This window comes from Cebidichthys violaceus, unplaced genomic scaffold, assembly GCF_023349555.1.
Source record: "Cebidichthys violaceus isolate CVI_PGR_0920_01 unplaced genomic scaffold, fCebVio1.0.p SCAF_17, whole genome shotgun sequence".
Classification (NCBI taxonomy): domain Eukaryota; kingdom Metazoa; phylum Chordata; class Actinopteri; order Perciformes; family Stichaeidae; genus Cebidichthys; species Cebidichthys violaceus.
This window is the reverse complement of record NW_027176340.1, coordinates 9,954,874-9,971,039: the sequence shown is the minus strand read 5'-3', so window position 1 is coordinate 9,971,039 and position 16,166 is coordinate 9,954,874. Positions and strand designations below refer to the sequence as shown.

At 42.4% G+C, this 16,166-nt stretch overlaps 2 protein-coding genes across 7 annotated transcripts; both read left to right on the top strand.

Annotated features, from left to right (window-relative positions):
* Positions 1–2,194: 2,194 nt before the first annotated feature.
* Positions 2,195–7,590, top strand: sh2d5 (SH2 domain containing 5). Of its 4 annotated transcripts, XM_068712549.1 has the most exons (11): positions 2,199–2,275; positions 2,351–2,571; positions 3,149–3,214; positions 3,311–3,391; positions 3,510–3,584; positions 3,681–3,827; positions 4,228–4,428; positions 4,526–4,709; positions 5,146–5,251; positions 5,337–5,496; positions 6,558–7,590. In XM_068712549.1, exons 3-11 carry the CDS (start codon positions 3,164–3,166, stop codon positions 6,762–6,764), a joined length of 1,212 nt encoding a protein of 403 aa, XP_068568650.1. In that variant the 5' UTR covers positions 2,199–2,275; positions 2,351–2,571; positions 3,149–3,163; the 3' UTR covers positions 6,765–7,590. The 4 variants fall into 4 exon arrangements, with proteins under 4 accessions (XP_068568651.1, XP_068568648.1, XP_068568650.1 ...); XM_068712550.1 differs by having other exon boundaries at positions 2,195–2,571; positions 3,149–3,191; XM_068712547.1 differs by having other exon boundaries at positions 2,195–2,571.
* A 1,116-nt stretch (positions 7,591–8,706) lies between these two features.
* kif17 (kinesin family member 17) lies at positions 8,707–15,657 on the top strand. Of its 3 annotated transcripts, XM_068711764.1 has the most exons (15): positions 8,707–8,843; positions 8,997–9,253; positions 9,517–9,663; positions 9,889–9,990; positions 10,271–10,460; positions 11,275–11,727; positions 11,904–11,998; positions 12,101–12,296; positions 12,471–12,574; positions 12,757–12,851; positions 13,339–13,567; positions 13,826–14,084; positions 14,224–14,285; positions 14,409–14,532; positions 15,067–15,657. In XM_068711764.1, exons 2-15 carry the CDS (start codon positions 9,023–9,025, stop codon positions 15,255–15,257), a joined length of 2,478 nt encoding a protein of 825 aa, XP_068567865.1. In that variant the 5' UTR covers positions 8,707–8,843; positions 8,997–9,022; the 3' UTR covers positions 15,258–15,657. The 3 variants fall into 3 exon arrangements, with proteins under 3 accessions (XP_068567865.1, XP_068567866.1, XP_068567864.1); XM_068711765.1 differs by having other exon boundaries at positions 8,707–9,253; positions 14,412–14,532; XM_068711763.1 differs by having other exon boundaries at positions 8,707–9,253.
* Positions 15,658–16,166: the final 509 nt, after the last annotated feature.

The window sequence follows — 16,166 nt, the reverse complement described above, 5'->3', positions numbered from 1 at the left end:
CTGAGACTAGCAGGTGTCCTGAGGGTTGTAATATAGAACATGAGTTAACAATAAATAAATAAAAACAAGGGGACGTATTTAACTAAAAACATTAAGCATTTTAACATCCTCCTCATTGTTGAGTGGAGAGAATTATTCTGTTTGATTTCTTGGTCAAAAGAAGTGTGGAGATTATATTTTGCCACTTTTACTAATTTAATTGATGCATTACATTTTGCATATTTATTTCAAAATTGTTGAAACTACATAGTACGTTTCAGTGTGGGAGAGAGGTTCAAAGAGGTCTCAAAGAGAGAGGTTGTATGCATTGGTGGAAAGTATATTTGTATTCGTTACTACGGCATGTCCATCTCATACTACTTTTTACTTCTCAACTACGACTCAAAAGTAAATATGAATTGTTTTACCCGTGTGTGTGTGTGTGTGTGTGTGTGTGTGTGTGTGTGTGTGTGTGTGTGTGTGTGTGTGTGTGTGTGTGTGTGTGTGTGTGTGTGTGTGTATGAGACAACTATAATTACTGGTTACGTTACAGATATATATATACTGTACATAAAAATGTATTTGACGTTAACAAAATAAGATTAAATGAATACATTTATTTTAGAATAAAGAATTAAACCAGTGGTTCCCAACCTCTTTGGCTTGTGACCCCGCTAAACATCAGTGAGTGGTTGGGGCCTCTCGTCTCCGTCTCAGATCTCTATAGAAGTTGTTTGCAGCTGCAGCAAACAAATGCTTCCTCTCGAAACTTCTCAGAGGGTTTAAATGATATATCTAAGCATTTACTATGTAACGCAAAAGTATGTTGTGACCCTTATGAGGGAGTCCCAAAGTTAGAAAACATTGGCTGAAACTTCTGACCTGTATTTAAAGTAGTCCACCAGCTGCAACAGTGAAATGCTGCTCACACTGATGCATCAGTACAATCAAGATGTCCAATATCAGTATTCAGATCATTTACTTAAAGGGGAACAACCACCCTAAATTAACAATGCCAATATGTTATTTCTTATGTGAGATATAAAGCCTGGAGCTTTGTGGTGGAAAAAAACAATTTAATAGTACAGAGTGAGTCCTATGATACTGAAATTAAGAAACATTGAGAAAAGAAGCATGTCTTTAAAGTATTTATTCTCTGCGCAGAGAAGGTTAATCGTCATACAGAATGCAATGCTGTCTGAAGGAGGAAGGAACCCAGAGTGTTGGTTGTGTACGACTTATAAAAGCCTTGGGATCATGGTGGGTGGGAAGAGTTCATCACTGGGACATCTGGACAACCATTGAATGGTCCACAGATTGCATCTCCATCCAGCCCCTTATCTAAGCTGACAAATGCCGCTGATTAAGACACACACACACAATAGTACTCAACCTGAGAGGGCCCTCGCTGACCATGTCCAACAGTAATTTCCTTGTTTAGAGAAAAAGGGCCAAACACTGAGTGGTCAGACAATAAAACAGATAAGTCACAGTGGAAATTTGCCATCACAGCTGTAGACAGTGAATGGGAGACTGATTTTATTTACTTTTTAATGGCCAAATGAGCTTTATTCTATTGTTGTGTCCTCAGTTCTGAAACAGAAAATGTACCGTCTATGGAACAGTTCCACACTTTATACTTTATCACATCACACATTTAAATTTGAGGACTTTAGTTTTGGGGTTTGGTAAAATTATTTTTGGACTTTTAAAAATATATGTAATTTGATTTAACCTATTTCATTATTTATTTTATTATATTATATAACATCGTTATTTGCTGTATTTTTTTTTTTACTGCTCTGAATTATTTTGTTTTTGTTTATTTTATTAATTATATTTCATTATTGTGCTTTGGCAACACATGTCACGCCAATAGAACCTATTGAATTGAAATGACAAAAATACATGTACTTTGTACCTGGATACAAAGAATCCAGGTATATATTAGCAGCACATTCATAACACATGTAGGTAGTACAAACACATATTTACAAACAATGAATAAGATTAAAGCACAATTAAATCATAAAAGCATGAGCAAACTCAACCAGAGGTATTAGGGAAAGAGATTTGATCATCTTCCAATGGACTTTTTCTTCTTGTTTAGCAGAGTTCAATTTGAATAGAAAGTTCTGTTTGTAAATGAAACTGTTTGGCTGATTGGTTGAATTGACTTTCCCACCACCACTTGGCGTGTGACGTCACCGGGGTGAATTGTGCAATCAGCAGGAATTTGTGGAGCTTAAAAAAGAAAAGAAAAGAAGAAGGAATGTCTGGAGCTGGAACAAAAAAGGTGGATATATAGACAGCCACGGGGAGAGGGAGGAGTGAGTCAACGCGTTATCTTCCGCTTACTTTCATATTTTAGGGGCCGACGTGTTTATAGTCCTCCCTCTCCTCCTCCTCCTCCCCCGGTTTCTTCCCCTCGAGCCCCGCCTCGGGCACCAGCAGCACACCTGGACCACCACGGAGCGGCAGCAGGTAAAGACTGAGGAAGGACGTCGGCTTCAGCGGCTCCGTGTGGAGAGGACGCGGACTGCGTAGGAGGATCAGGCTGTCTGGTGGTCAAAGGCTCTCCGACTCCGGAAAGTGAGTTTCTACGATTCCAAAGCCTCGTTACAACCTGAGCTCCTAAATCGAGACGTTCCGGTGCGCTGTCGACCTTACACACACACACAAACACACACAAACACACACACACACACACACACACACACACACACACACACACACACACAAGGGGCGGAAACGGTGCAAAGGTTTTGGTCCGGAGAAGTTTCTCATTTTTGGATTTCTTCCCACTGTTGGAAAACGGAGACCTCTTTAGTAAAATATAACTCATAACTTTTCCGCGTGTGCTAGCAGCGACTTTGACGCATTTATGGAGCTGATAAAAACGAGGCAATGAGCTGCAAAACAAAACGGTACACTGACGCTAATTCTAACGAACAAAAATCACAGGTAACACTCCTAAATCACATTCCTCTTCTTGTCATATTTTAAGATGGACCTATATATAACTTTTGCTTTATTGGACCTCCTGTAGCACTACAATTGTGATTGTTAGTTTCCTACACGTGTGCATGTTTTGAACGCGTTTTAAATACGTTTTATTGTTAATCTTGTCCTCTTAAGTATGAGATGTTCTTGCTGTCTGGTTTCACAGAGAGAAACAGGCAGCATGGGCGAGGCACCGGTCAGAGAAGATGGTACAGTGACTAGATCAGCAGAGGTAACTCCAGCATGTTTTCATCTTTTACATTTGGGGTCTTTTTCTTTTTTTCACGTGTGTTTGTGCTTTGACTAAACTTGCCTCCTGGCTGTGAAGTATGTGGGCTCATTTCCTGTGGATGACTACTGCTTGGATGATCAGATAGAGCAACTGCACACTCAGCTGAAGTTCCTCAAAGTGAGTCCTGAGCCTTGACTCATCAGTGCCCCCCCCCCACCCCCCCCAAAAAATAGCAACGTCTTGTAACTGTTAAATTGAGAGTAAGATACAGAATATGTTGGTTGTCTTCAATCAGATTTGCAAAAGACGGAGGCCTGTATCGCTGAAATTCTCCATCAAAGGTGTGAAAATGTATGACGAGGATGAAACGGTACGTATGAGAACGTTCAAACGTTCATGGACGGCTTGTGTGATTGGACCTGGAGGCATCAAAGCTGAACATATGTGTTTGTGGTCTTGCCTGCAGACTCTCCTGATGGCTCACGCGTTGCGTAGAGTCTCTCTGTCCACCGCCCGGCCCTTCGACGCCCAATTTGCCTTCGTCTCCCACAACCCGGGCAGCGCTGATGCCCAGCTGTACTGCCACGTCTTTCAAGCCAGGCATTCCAGAGCGGTAAGACATGACCAATATCATGGTGGGTCTGCTGTAGTATTTAGACAGAAAGTTACAGCACCAACGTGTCTGGATTTATTTTTATTTTTTGTGCAAATCTGAAACATGGCTATGAAATATGTGGGATTATTTGGGACATTATGTTCTTACTAAAAAAAGTGTATTTTGTGATGCTTCAAAGGGAGAATATGTCTTGTATTTTAGCGTTGCGTTGGGGTTTTCAGTTGGTTGCAATCTGTGTCCTCACCACTAGATGCCACTAAATCCTTCACACTGCTTCTTTAAAACCAGCCTTGCTGTTTGGGTGCAAATAACACGTCTTCTCCTCATAACCCAAAGTTAGTGTTTGAATTTGCAAGGGAGCACTTGAGTGTAACTGTTTCCACGTCCCTTCCTGTAGGCGCAGTTCCTGAACCTGCTGCTGTGCCGCTGTTTCCAGCTGTGTTACTTGGAGAAGCACCCAGAGGAGGCCCAGGAAGACTCCGTCGGCTCAATGCCTCGTCGTAACCCCTCCCTGCTCAACCACGGCTTCCCTCTCAGCGTCAGCGCCCTGGTCTCCTTCAGAAGAGCCCCTTTCCGGGGGTTGCTGCCGGGGACTAAGGTTTGAACGTACTTCTTGTACTAACTCATACAACATGGTATTTTTCACCCTAACCCCAGTGCTTTCACTACATTTTCTTTCCCCCAACCGTCTATAGAAGAATCGACAGTCCTCCGATGACCTGCACAGCAGCCCAGAGGAAGTCTTTCCCACCTCCTCCCCCTCACTGGTGCGAAAGAAAGCCATACGCACTAAAGCGCTGCGCTCCGGGGCTTACCGCTCCTTCACGTTCACGCCGCTCAAACAGCGCAGCGTTCAGGAGCGACTGAGTGCGTCACAAGGTGGGCTGAGTGTTCACAGAGCGCTTTCAAGAGTGAAAGAGTTGATTAGGTAAAGCAAAGCCCCTCAGTGTTCAGGTGATGGGGAGCCACTCACTGTCTGTTGTGGTGCCAGAAGGTACTTTTTGGGATTTAGACTCAGTAAGGTGGATAATAGTCTGGTCTCACGTGGGTCATTTTATGGATTTTTCATTTGCCTTTTAGATGTAATGCCTTGAAACACAAGCATTGTTTTAGCGGTTATTTAATCACCCTTTGCTCCTTTTCATCTCAGTCCTGTTACGTTTAAAAAAACACCTTTCTTTCACTGAGTTGGCATTACATTGGATGCTTCCTCACTCAAACACGACTGGCGGAATATCTCCACTCTTTGAACCTGGACTTCGCATGAAAACACCTCGTCCAACTTCACAATGATTTCTCTTCCTCTGTGAATCAGGAGAGGGCAAAGACGGAGCGCCGGTGAGGCGGTCCCGCACGCCAAGCTTGGCCGAAACCGAAGAAGCACTGGCTCAGGCAGTGTGGTGTTGGGCTGGTATCGCAACGTGAGCGTTACTCGTGCATTTAACATCCCTGGCCCTTGAGTTTGTCATCGGTTCTCTAACTGCGTGATCTTGTGGTGCATTTCAGTGACAGCAGCTGTTCCCTGCTTGCAGATGATGTTCTGGGCTCATACCTCCTGTGCCCTCATCCTAAAAAACCTAAAAATGGCTCTCTCATCATTCGCTTCCCCTCTGGCCTGATCACCCACCTCATTGAAAACACCCGCAAAGGGAAATTCCTGCTGGAGGTAGTTGTTTTGTCAAGATTGAATGTTACACATAATTATTGGCGGAGACGCACTGATACAGATATCGGTCCGATACTGACTCAAATAGCTGAATCGGGTACCGCTGACAAAGATGCAAACTGGTATCGGATACCATAATTTTAATGAATAACGGCAGTAAATTTATATCTGTGTTTATTTGTTACATTTTGTTTTACAAAGTTAGGAAAGCAATGTTTAAGTCGGGCCTAATCTTGCCTTACACATAGAAGACTTCCACACAGTGGAAGACGTACAGTTTATTGATTAAACACTGGAATCAGATCGGTACTCTGTATCGGCAGATACCCAAAGCCCACGTATTGGTATCAGGACTGAAAGAGTAGACTCGTTGCATACCGAATTATTAGCAGTGAGTCGTCCAGGATGGTGTTTGCTTAGAATTTAAACGGAAACAAGATCAGATGTAGACTGAACTACAGAGGAAATAGCTCACTCCTCAAAAATGTGTTTTGACTCTTTTACACTAGATACCTACTGAATAACATTCAACTTATAATAATAACATTTAAATAAGGTTAGTATAAAAGTCATGTATGTATGATATTAAACACCAATTTTACTCCTTAAAAGTCTGACTTTCCATACATTTTCTTTTGGATGGATTGAAAGTTTGAAATAGTATCATTCCACACAGCTACAAAGCCAGTGTATTTAGTATCTGCCTGCTTCAATGAGAATGTATCAAGCTTATCTCAAGTGGAACATCATAAACATTAGATGCAATTTTGAAGAATCTAGGTTTCCTTGTGGATACATATATCTCTGCAATTCAGTGATGTATTTAAAAACTAAGAGATCTACAGTGTATTAGGTGTGAGGGTGTTGGAGAGGATAAACTACTGCAAAATGTTGCAAGGATTTGGATTTGTTTAGAGTGCAACATCCCACAAACTCCACAGAATAATGAAGTCATTGTTGGCATTTGATTAAAGTTGTCTTGGCAAACCGATAATTCTGTGTAACCCCGGTTGCGACCTTTTTGATTTTACAGTATTCTTTGCTCTGTTTCTTTGTGGCAGACCTACAACACTGAATTCAGTTCCTTAGCCGAGCTGATCGAACACTACACAGGGACTCGGGGTGAGCTGGCGTGTCTGCTGAGCTGTGCCCGGGTAAACCACTGTTACGAGTGGGAGGAACACACCAGCCAACAGCCAGCTTTAAAGCCACACAAGAGCCTGAACAAAGCCAAGATTAAAAGTACCCACGGAAAGCACTGGTTTTAACCCCTGGACACTGGAACTTGTGGATTGCCAACCTCAGAATAAGTGACTCTTTTTATTTTATTTTGCACATGCATAATCTCTTACCTTTTTTTAAAATCACATGTGGTGTTTTTGGGAGGCTTTATTAACTGCATAAATGCACCTAATGTTGGCACTTAATGTACAGTGTACAAGTCATTTCCTCAAAGGGTACTCATCTGTAAAGGCGTAATATGTTGTGCTTGCTGCTTTTTTTTTTTTTTTTTTTTTTTTAAATGTATTTCAATATAATCTTTTCTAAAATTATTTTTATTTGTGCCTGTAAGGCATCAGAGGAGTTTATTTGTGTTTTTTTTAAAGACGTAAAATGTAACAAATAGAAACCGTGGAGTGGAATTATTCCCGCGGATTGTTGCACATTATGGCAAAGCCATACTTTTTTTTTTTTTCTTGCATTGTTTAGATGTTGCACAAATATATTTTGTCAAATTGTATTATTCCTTGAATTTTAATCTTGCATATAGCCTCTTGAGAAGGGACATGTTTATATGATCTGTGTTTAAAGTTTGTGTGAAGTCACAGTTTAATGGTTTTTAACTAGTAATGTTTGTTAATATCAGTGCGCAGGGTATATTAAACTGCACGCTGTCGTATGAAACTAGGTCTTGATCATACGGTTGTATGCAAGATTATTTTCTGGTCCAAAAGTCTTCATTATAACTCATTTGAGTTCTTTTGTACTCTCTTTTCCACATTGGGCCAACAAACCGTTTTCATATTGTTCACCCCTGTTTGAGATTAAATGGCAGATGTTCTCTGCTTTTAACCCAAATCCAGCAAAACTGTTGTTTTCCATTATTTATGACTCTGCATAGTACAACCTCACCTGCAGGTTTGATATTGAGAAGGATGCTACTTGCCTCTGCAAATTATTTATTCTGTACACAGTTTCTAAATCCAAGGGCAGAAATCCTCATGGGACCACTTCATGTGTGAATAGGGTAAAAGGAGATTTTTACACAGTTGCTAGTTTAACACTTGGCTTAGACTGAATAAATCCTACATTGATGAAGGTTATAATATTCAACTGTTTGAGAGGTGTTGATTCAACTGAATTCCGACAGCATTCATAAGAACAGATGCTGCCACCTATATCAATGAGGGTAGGCTAAATATCAGAGACCCTTCTGTTTAATGTAATGCAGTTCAACAGCACCACAAATGTCCTTCAAAATACTCAAAGTTGAATCAACACTTTTCTAAAACAGTTTCAACAATACAACCTTTATGTCTGTGGAAATTATTGCAGGGCCTTTTGTAATAGATTACATCAGTTTTAGCTTTGTGAACGTTCAACTGAGTGTGTCTGTTGAATATATTTACATTAAATGGGGTTGAAATATATATTATTTCTTTAATCTATTAGTAGTTCTGTCCCCACAGTCAACCTTTACACTGGTGTATTTATGTGAATAGTTTAATTCTTCTGTGAAGACAAAAAAACAAACATCACCCAGTGTGCAACTTATTGTTGCTTTACTCAGTATTTTTTTTAATGTTTTTCATGGCACTGTTGACTTGCATATTTACACTTAACTTTACAAGGTGAACAAATTAGTTCACGAGTGTAATGTTAAATATATCTAGTCAAGATTTGGATAAAAAATGGTGACTCTCCACCTCCATGTTGAACTAGGCCTAGTGTCGTTTAGTTAGAAGGATGGATGGTAACGTTAGCTAAGCTAGGTGGAGAGGTAAACGGAGACACCGCATATTCATGAAGGGACTATTTGTCTTTCCTTTTATACACAACTATATACAAAATATGACTGTAGTAATAGGTTAAGGTACAACATATTTGTATTCAGTGACCTCACTCCCTCCTCACCAAAATGGCCGCCTGACTCGGTCCCTCGACGGTTGTTTATGGTTGCTAAGCAACTTCATATCGCCGTCGGGACGTTACCTGACCAGTACAATGTGTCCATGGTGTCTGAAAGAGTTTCCGGCTCAACTCCAACTGTTTCTAAATTAACTTTGAGGATTTTCATACTACGTGTTTGAGTGTTTGCCTCTCGTGTTCTCAGCGGACGTTAACCGGTATGTGAACTGTTATTAGTCATCCGTTAGTCGGCAGCGTTTGTCATCTGATTATGAGCTAATGAGAATCCTGCTTGCAGCTCGGTTCGTGTTTAAACATAAAGCGGAAATAAACACGTCAACCTTGATTTCATCCGCTATGTCCTGCACAAGCCGCCTGCTGTGAAGTGGATGTTGACATGGGGTCAGAGTCGGTGAAGGTGGTGGTCAGGTGCAGGCCCCTGAATGACAGGGAGAGGGCTCTGGGCTCGGAGACGGTGCTGTCAATAGACCTGCACCGCTGCCAGTGCTTCATAGAGAAGCCCGGGGCGGCGGACGAGCCGCCCAAACAGTTCACCTTTGATGGCACCTACTTCATTGATCAAACCACCGAGCAGATGTACAACGAGATTGCATATCCTTTGGTCGAGGTACGCTCCTGGAGCCTTTTGATTTGTTTGTTTTCTTGTCAGTACCAACACAAAGCAGCAGTCTTGACATCCAGGCATTGCAAGCCGGGCACTGGACACCCCCAGTCCAACAACAGCAGCCTATATCTTATTGCTAAAGACTGCAGACCTCATTATTTACTTAACAGCCTGCTGTCAGTCACCCACAGAGGTCAGCACTTTATTGGTCCTTTTTAAAGAAGTCTCATGCATTAATACCACATTTGTTATTCTTTCTTTTACAGGGCGTCACTGAGGGATACAATGGAACGATCTTTGCCTATGGACAAACTGGAAGTGGGAAGTCTTTCACCATGCAGGGAGTGTCTGATCCTGCAGCTCAGAAGGGGGTCATTCCACGTGCCTTTGAGCACATCTTTGAGAGTATTCAGGTAGGTTGGGAAACCCGTAGTTAAATTTGCAACACAATCCAATTTCGTTTGCATTCATAAGTTTCATGCAAAAGTCTCCCCCAATTTCAGTGCATGCATTTCTTCTGTTGGGATGATATGCATGCTTGGTTCAGTCTTGCGGTTCTAGTCTCTGTCCAGGCTTGTCTAAGCTCTGCGTGCTCAGAGACAATAATTTAATGCATGTTCTTGTTTTGTGCAAGCTAGTGTGCAGAAAATACAAAATTCCTGGTGAGGGCCTCCTACTTGGAAATTTACAATGAAGAAATCCGAGACCTCTTGGGTAGTGACACCAAACAGAGATTGGAGGTAAGTCTCTTGAAGCTCTGCTGTTTTAAATGAAACAACCAGCACCACTGTGTGACATCATAAGCCAAACATGATTATTGTTCTTTGGCAAGTACAGTCATTATTAAACTTGTTTCTCAGACTATTCTCTGACAGCGAACACTGTGCTGCTTATGTTGTGTGGACAATGCTGTGCAAGTTGCCATGGTGACTTCAACTCAAGGTGGTTACATGATTTTTTTGAAGGTCAAGGTGTTTGCACAAGGTGATTTTTGATTTTGTGTGGTTGATGAATGCTCAGCTGAAAGAGCATCCAGAGCGTGGGGTGTATGTGCGGGACCTGTCCATGCACACTGTGCACAGTGTGGGGGAGTGCGAGAGAATCATAGAGCAAGGGTGGCGGAACCGGGCAGTGGGCTACACGCTGATGAACAAGGACTCCTCACGCTCACACTCCATCTTCACCATCCGTTTGGAGATCTGCAACACAGGTACACACACCTACACACACACACACACACACACACACGCACACACACACACACATTAGCTGTAACATTGAAACATATGTTTAATCTGTTCAATGTGTGATAGAGGTGGTTTTAATCTGCATTAATATGTGCTTGTAGTAACATGTGAGCCTATCAGCTGCTCAGTATTAAAGAGCAAGATGTCAACAAGCTGTTGTACTTAGTGTGTTTGTAAGAGTTATTTCTTGTGCCATCTTTTTTTTCTGTGTCTACTTTCCACAGAATTCATATTTTGACCTGAATTCCTTCAGAAAATATGCTGCTTTCAAAATAATGTGGACAATGAAAGACAAAAACATTAAATCATTGTTTTACATTTTAGCCAGCAAGCTAACATGTTTGGGAACAAAAAAAACACAATTTGCCTCATGGCCTTATTGCATCTGTCTTTATTTGCCTCTTTTGGTAGATAAATTGCCAGCTCCGTCTCCACATAGATGGATTTTTCCTTATAATTTAAATGTCTTGCAAAAATGCTACTCAGTTATACAAAGAATATAAAAAAAAACATGGCTAACCACTTTAATAGTTGAGTCAGGACTTTTTAATTCACAGTACACATAGAGATGACACTTTAAAACAGGTAAACCACAAAAGTAATTATGAAAAAAAGAAAAAATCACATTTTGAGAACCGATAATAATGGCTGAAAATATAACTACACAATAAGCATGTTATACAGAGAACTAATGACTAATATAAATAGAGAGTGGGCAGCTATGTCTGCTAAAAGTCGTTTTGTATCAACATTCTCTTTGTCACCCCACACTCTCAGACGCAGACGGCGAGGATCGTCTACGAGCAGGTAAACTCAACCTTGTTGACCTGGCAGGAAGTGAGCGTCAGTCTAAGACCGGTGCTACAGGTGAGCGACTCCGCGAGGCCACCAAGATCAACCTCTCCCTCTCGGCCCTGGGCAACGTCATCTCTGCTCTGGTGGACGGACGCTCCAAATACGTCCCCTACCGGGACTCCAAGCTGACCCGACTGCTGCAGGACTCTCTTGGAGGAAACACGCGCACCTTGATGATCGCCTGTCTCTCGCCCGCCGACAACAACTATGAGGAAAGCCTGAGCACGCTGCGCTATGCCAACCGGGCCAAGAGCATCCAGAACAGACCTCGTATCAATGAGGACCCGAAGGATGCTCTGCTCAGAGAGTATCAGGAGGAGATCAAGAATTTGCGGGCCCTCATCTCAGGCCAGCTGGGCACCGCTGACTTTGCGTGTGAGTGATACACTTTGTAACTAGCCTTTTAAATACCAGGGAAACAACATATTTGTATTTGATGATTGCCGTAAGATTTAAATGCAGATGGTGAAACATGTTTCATTTGCTTCTTTGTTGACTGTTTTTTTTAAGTACCTGTCTGGCTGAAAAACACACTGTTGTTTATTACGCAGCTCTGCTGGCTGGTCAGTTGTCTGAGGCATCCCTCGCTGTTCCTTCAAGGCCACAATCCAGCAACACAGAAGCAGGGAAGGAGAAGATTAAAGAGGCAACTGCAGGCCGTTCCCACACCAATATATCACGTCACATCTCCACATGCTTTGTGTAAGAACCAGGTGATTTATGGGACTGTATTCTGCTCTCGCCACAGGAGTACGAAGTGAGGCTGGCCAAGTTGCAGGCTGAGTACAATGCAGAGCAGGAGTCCAAAGCAAAGCTGCAGGAGGACATCGCCGCCCTGCGTTCCTCCTGTGAATCCAAGCTGTCCAATCTGGAAAAGGCTCGAGCCAGCAGGGGGAGCTCTGTCCCAAAGGATGAAAACAGAAAATCATCCCCCCAAGAACCATGTAACTAGTATTTAAATTTGTTTTGGTGCTCACCAGCCTGTCAAAAAGCTCTAGTGATTCAACGCACCTGACAAAGTCTGAACAAAAACTGAACATTAGAAACGTTGTTGTGTATGATTGCATTGTTAATCAAGAGTTCTTGTAATTGTGTCCACCCCCTGTATTGCTTCTTAGCATCAGTGAGCTTTGGCTGTATGACAGAGGATGCGGAGGAAGAGTTCCTCCACAACACTGATCCCATGTGCCACAGTACAACTGGAGAAACTTCCCTAACCCAGGTACTGTCCACTAGCACCTTCTATCATTTGCACTAATCAACATTATAGTTCCCAAATGAGATATCCACCACTTCAGGAATATAAACCCAGCTTGAAATGATTGCTGCCATGAAAATAGAACTATGGATTATTAGAAATATTAGAAACTCAAAGGGTATTATTTGCTCATGTTGGTGAGCCAGCCTGCTACACCAGCAGTCGGTGTCCAAAAAAGCCCGGACGGATGCTCACCTGACATCACTGCAGGGCCTCCGCACCAGCAACATGTCCTGGAAAGGTAAGTGGGCACATATTTTATACACATAACCAACCATCAGCACTTCTTACACTTTAGGATAAAGGTCTTTCTACATCATGTCTACATCCAGATGAAGAGCATGGAGTGATAATAGTCCGGCACGTTATTTTATGCTTTCCTATGTCAGCCTATATTAGTTTATTGCAGATATATCCGTATCAGTGTCTGTGTTGGCCATTATGTAACAAGAAATTGCAGTACAGAAATACCAAACAAGGTTTGAGGTCATTTATAAACACTGTCACTATTAAATAGTTTGTCAACTAGAGAGCAAGTTTAAAAACTCGCTCAGTACGATATCAGTATGTGATCACAATTTAACAAAAAACGAACCAGAAACAAAGGTTTTTTTTTAATGATTGTTTATCTATGTAAAATGAAAGTATGTTTTACTACCAGATATTGATACTAGTTTCAGCCTCAAAAACCCAGTATCAGTTGTTCCCGTTCAACCATCTCTCCCCAGACTGCAGCAGCTGGAACAGGAGGTGGTTGGAGGAGAGCAGGCCAGGAACAAAGAGCTGAAGCAGAGACAGAGACAGAGGAAGAACCTCGCCGACCAGAGAAAAGTCCATCTCATCTGCGCTCTGTCAGAGAACAGTGAGGACAGTGAAAATGTGCTGTTGAACGTCTACAACTCCATCCAGGAAGAGGTCCATGCCAAAAGCCAAATGCTGGTCAAGGTCCAGGGCAAGGTGGGTCCCAGCAGCTGCAGGACAAACGTAACGGGTTCTTTGGGACATGCAGTGGGTTTGGAGCAATGTTTAACAATTGGCCTCAGGGTCTGCATTGCAAAACTCCACATAGTGTTTACTTAACACCAAAATCTTTCAAGGTTTGCACCAAATGATGCTGATAATGTGAAATCAACTTTGCGGAGTCTCTAACGTTTTGGTGTTGAAACGATGTGCTCTGCCATTCAACCATGAAACCACATCCACCTGTTGTTACAGCTGAGAGCTGCCAAACTGGAGATCCGTGACCTGCAGGCAGAGTTCGAGGTGGAGAGGGATGACTACCTGGCAATGATCCGGCGGCTGGAGAGGGAGGGCCAGTTACTGCACAGCCTGCTGGAGCGCATGGTGCCGCTGGTGCGCCGTGACTGCAACTACAGCAACCTGGACCGCTTGAAGAAAGAAGCTGTCTGGGATGAAGATGGTGCCGCCTGGAGGCTGCCCGACGTTATGGTGCAGAAAACAACACTGCCTTCAGGTGAAAAGTGTGAAGGAAGGCGTATAGAAAGTAGACAAAAATCATCCGTTTTGAGTGATGATGTGGCTTGTGAGTGTAAATATGTGTTTCACAGAATCTCCCCCTTTAAATAGCATCCCGCTTTCGTTCTCTCTCACAGCAGTGGCTCCGAAACTTTCAGCTGGCAGAGGTTCAACTGCTGACGCTGGAGAGCAATTCATGGTGCGTTTCTGTGTTTATGGTCCACGCGTCATCTCACACACATACACACACACACACACACACACACACACACACACACACGGAAACACTGTCACAGAGCTTTAACCTCCTGTTTGTTTTTAGCAGGTGGAGGAGGACAGGTACAAGGAGATGTTGGACCGTAGTGACAGTGAGAACATCGCCATCAGCTACTTCAAGTCAAAGAGAGCGAGCCAACTGCTGGGACGCGAAGCTACCAAGGGACACGGTAAGACAAAAAACGTCAAATGATAATTACATGTCAACGGTTGCTTATCTAATTAGCTTTGTTGCAGATTGAAGTCACTTCACTCTCACTGTGCTGAATCAGCAGGTTGTCATCATTGTGTGTGTGTTTTTGGTCTTTATTTGAATTCTGAAGTGTCCTTTATTTGAGGTGGAGCAATTAATCATGCCAAGATCATAAAGATGTAAACAATGCTACGAAAGTAATTATGCTCAAATTGTAGATAGTTGCTGTCACAGCGCTGAATCAACTTACATTTCGACGTTCACCCCTTGTACATTGGTTAAGATAAGATAAGATATACTTTATTTGTCTTGGGCTCCAAGCCGCTGCATCACACAACACACTTGCCAGCATCCCAATCCACATGCACGCATAGAACGTAGATCATACATACACTCATGCATAGACATGTCTTCAATAGTTATGAACAATAAAACCAGGTTTGATCAGCACAGATGATAAATATTCAAGTCACAACGGTTTTACCCTTCTGACGGAGCTCTTCTCCCACAGCCATCCACTCTCCCCCCCTGGTTAACGGGACGGCCCACCTCACTGCGAGCTGTTCCACTGCGAACCCTCCTGTCAGCACAGACTCCGTCCTGCCCCGCCCCTTCCGCCTGGAGTCGCTGGGCGTCCCAGTGTCCAACGGTAAGGTGAAGCGCAAAAAAAGCAAATCTCACATCCATAACGAGGGGATTTGAAAAAGGCCGTTCCCGTCCCCTAAAATACTTTTTTTTGGGACTCAAAAGATTGTATGTGATTGCTCACATACAGTATATATTAATACATTAAATATGTAATGTTCTAAACTTGTGCAAACCAGAAATGTTTAGGCACATTTTCTTGACATTGGCGAGTCCAGGTGTCATGGGTTTTCAATCACATTTTGAATGTTTGCTTTGGACATAATACTACCTACAGAATGATACTACTCCTTGAAGTTTTTTGCACTGTACCTAAAATCTTGTGATTTCTGCACTGTGAGACTCAAAGTCCAGCTCCTACAATATTTAACTTCTAATGTGTTGTGCCGTTCCTGATTTGTAAACCACCATTTCAACCTGTTCCTTATCTAACTTCTAAAATCTTTGCTGCTGAATAGATAAAATAAAAGGAATTAATTCATCCACATCATGGCTAGTTTAATTTACTTTGCAAAAAGACATTTTAACATGGCTTGTTGATTGTGTTGTGAACCGGAATAACAAATAAGAACTCAGTCAGCAACACGTCAGACCAGTTTGCTGTGTCTCAGCAAATGGATGACTCCACTGTCACGAATGGGTCAGGGGGGCTGTTGTCAAGGCGGCAGCGTTGACAGGTAGTAGACGGTGATCTCATGTTACATACTGTGTGAGTACACAGTATGTTACATACTGTGTGAGTACACAGTATGTGTGAGTACACAGTATGTAACATACTGTGTGAGTACACAGTATGTTACATATGCATGTTACATACTGTGTGAGTACACAGTATGTTACATATGCATGTTACATACTGTGTGAGTACACAGTATGTTACATATGCATGTTACATACTGTGTGAGTACACAGTATGTTACATATGCATGTTACATACTGTGTGAGTACACAGTATGTTACATATGC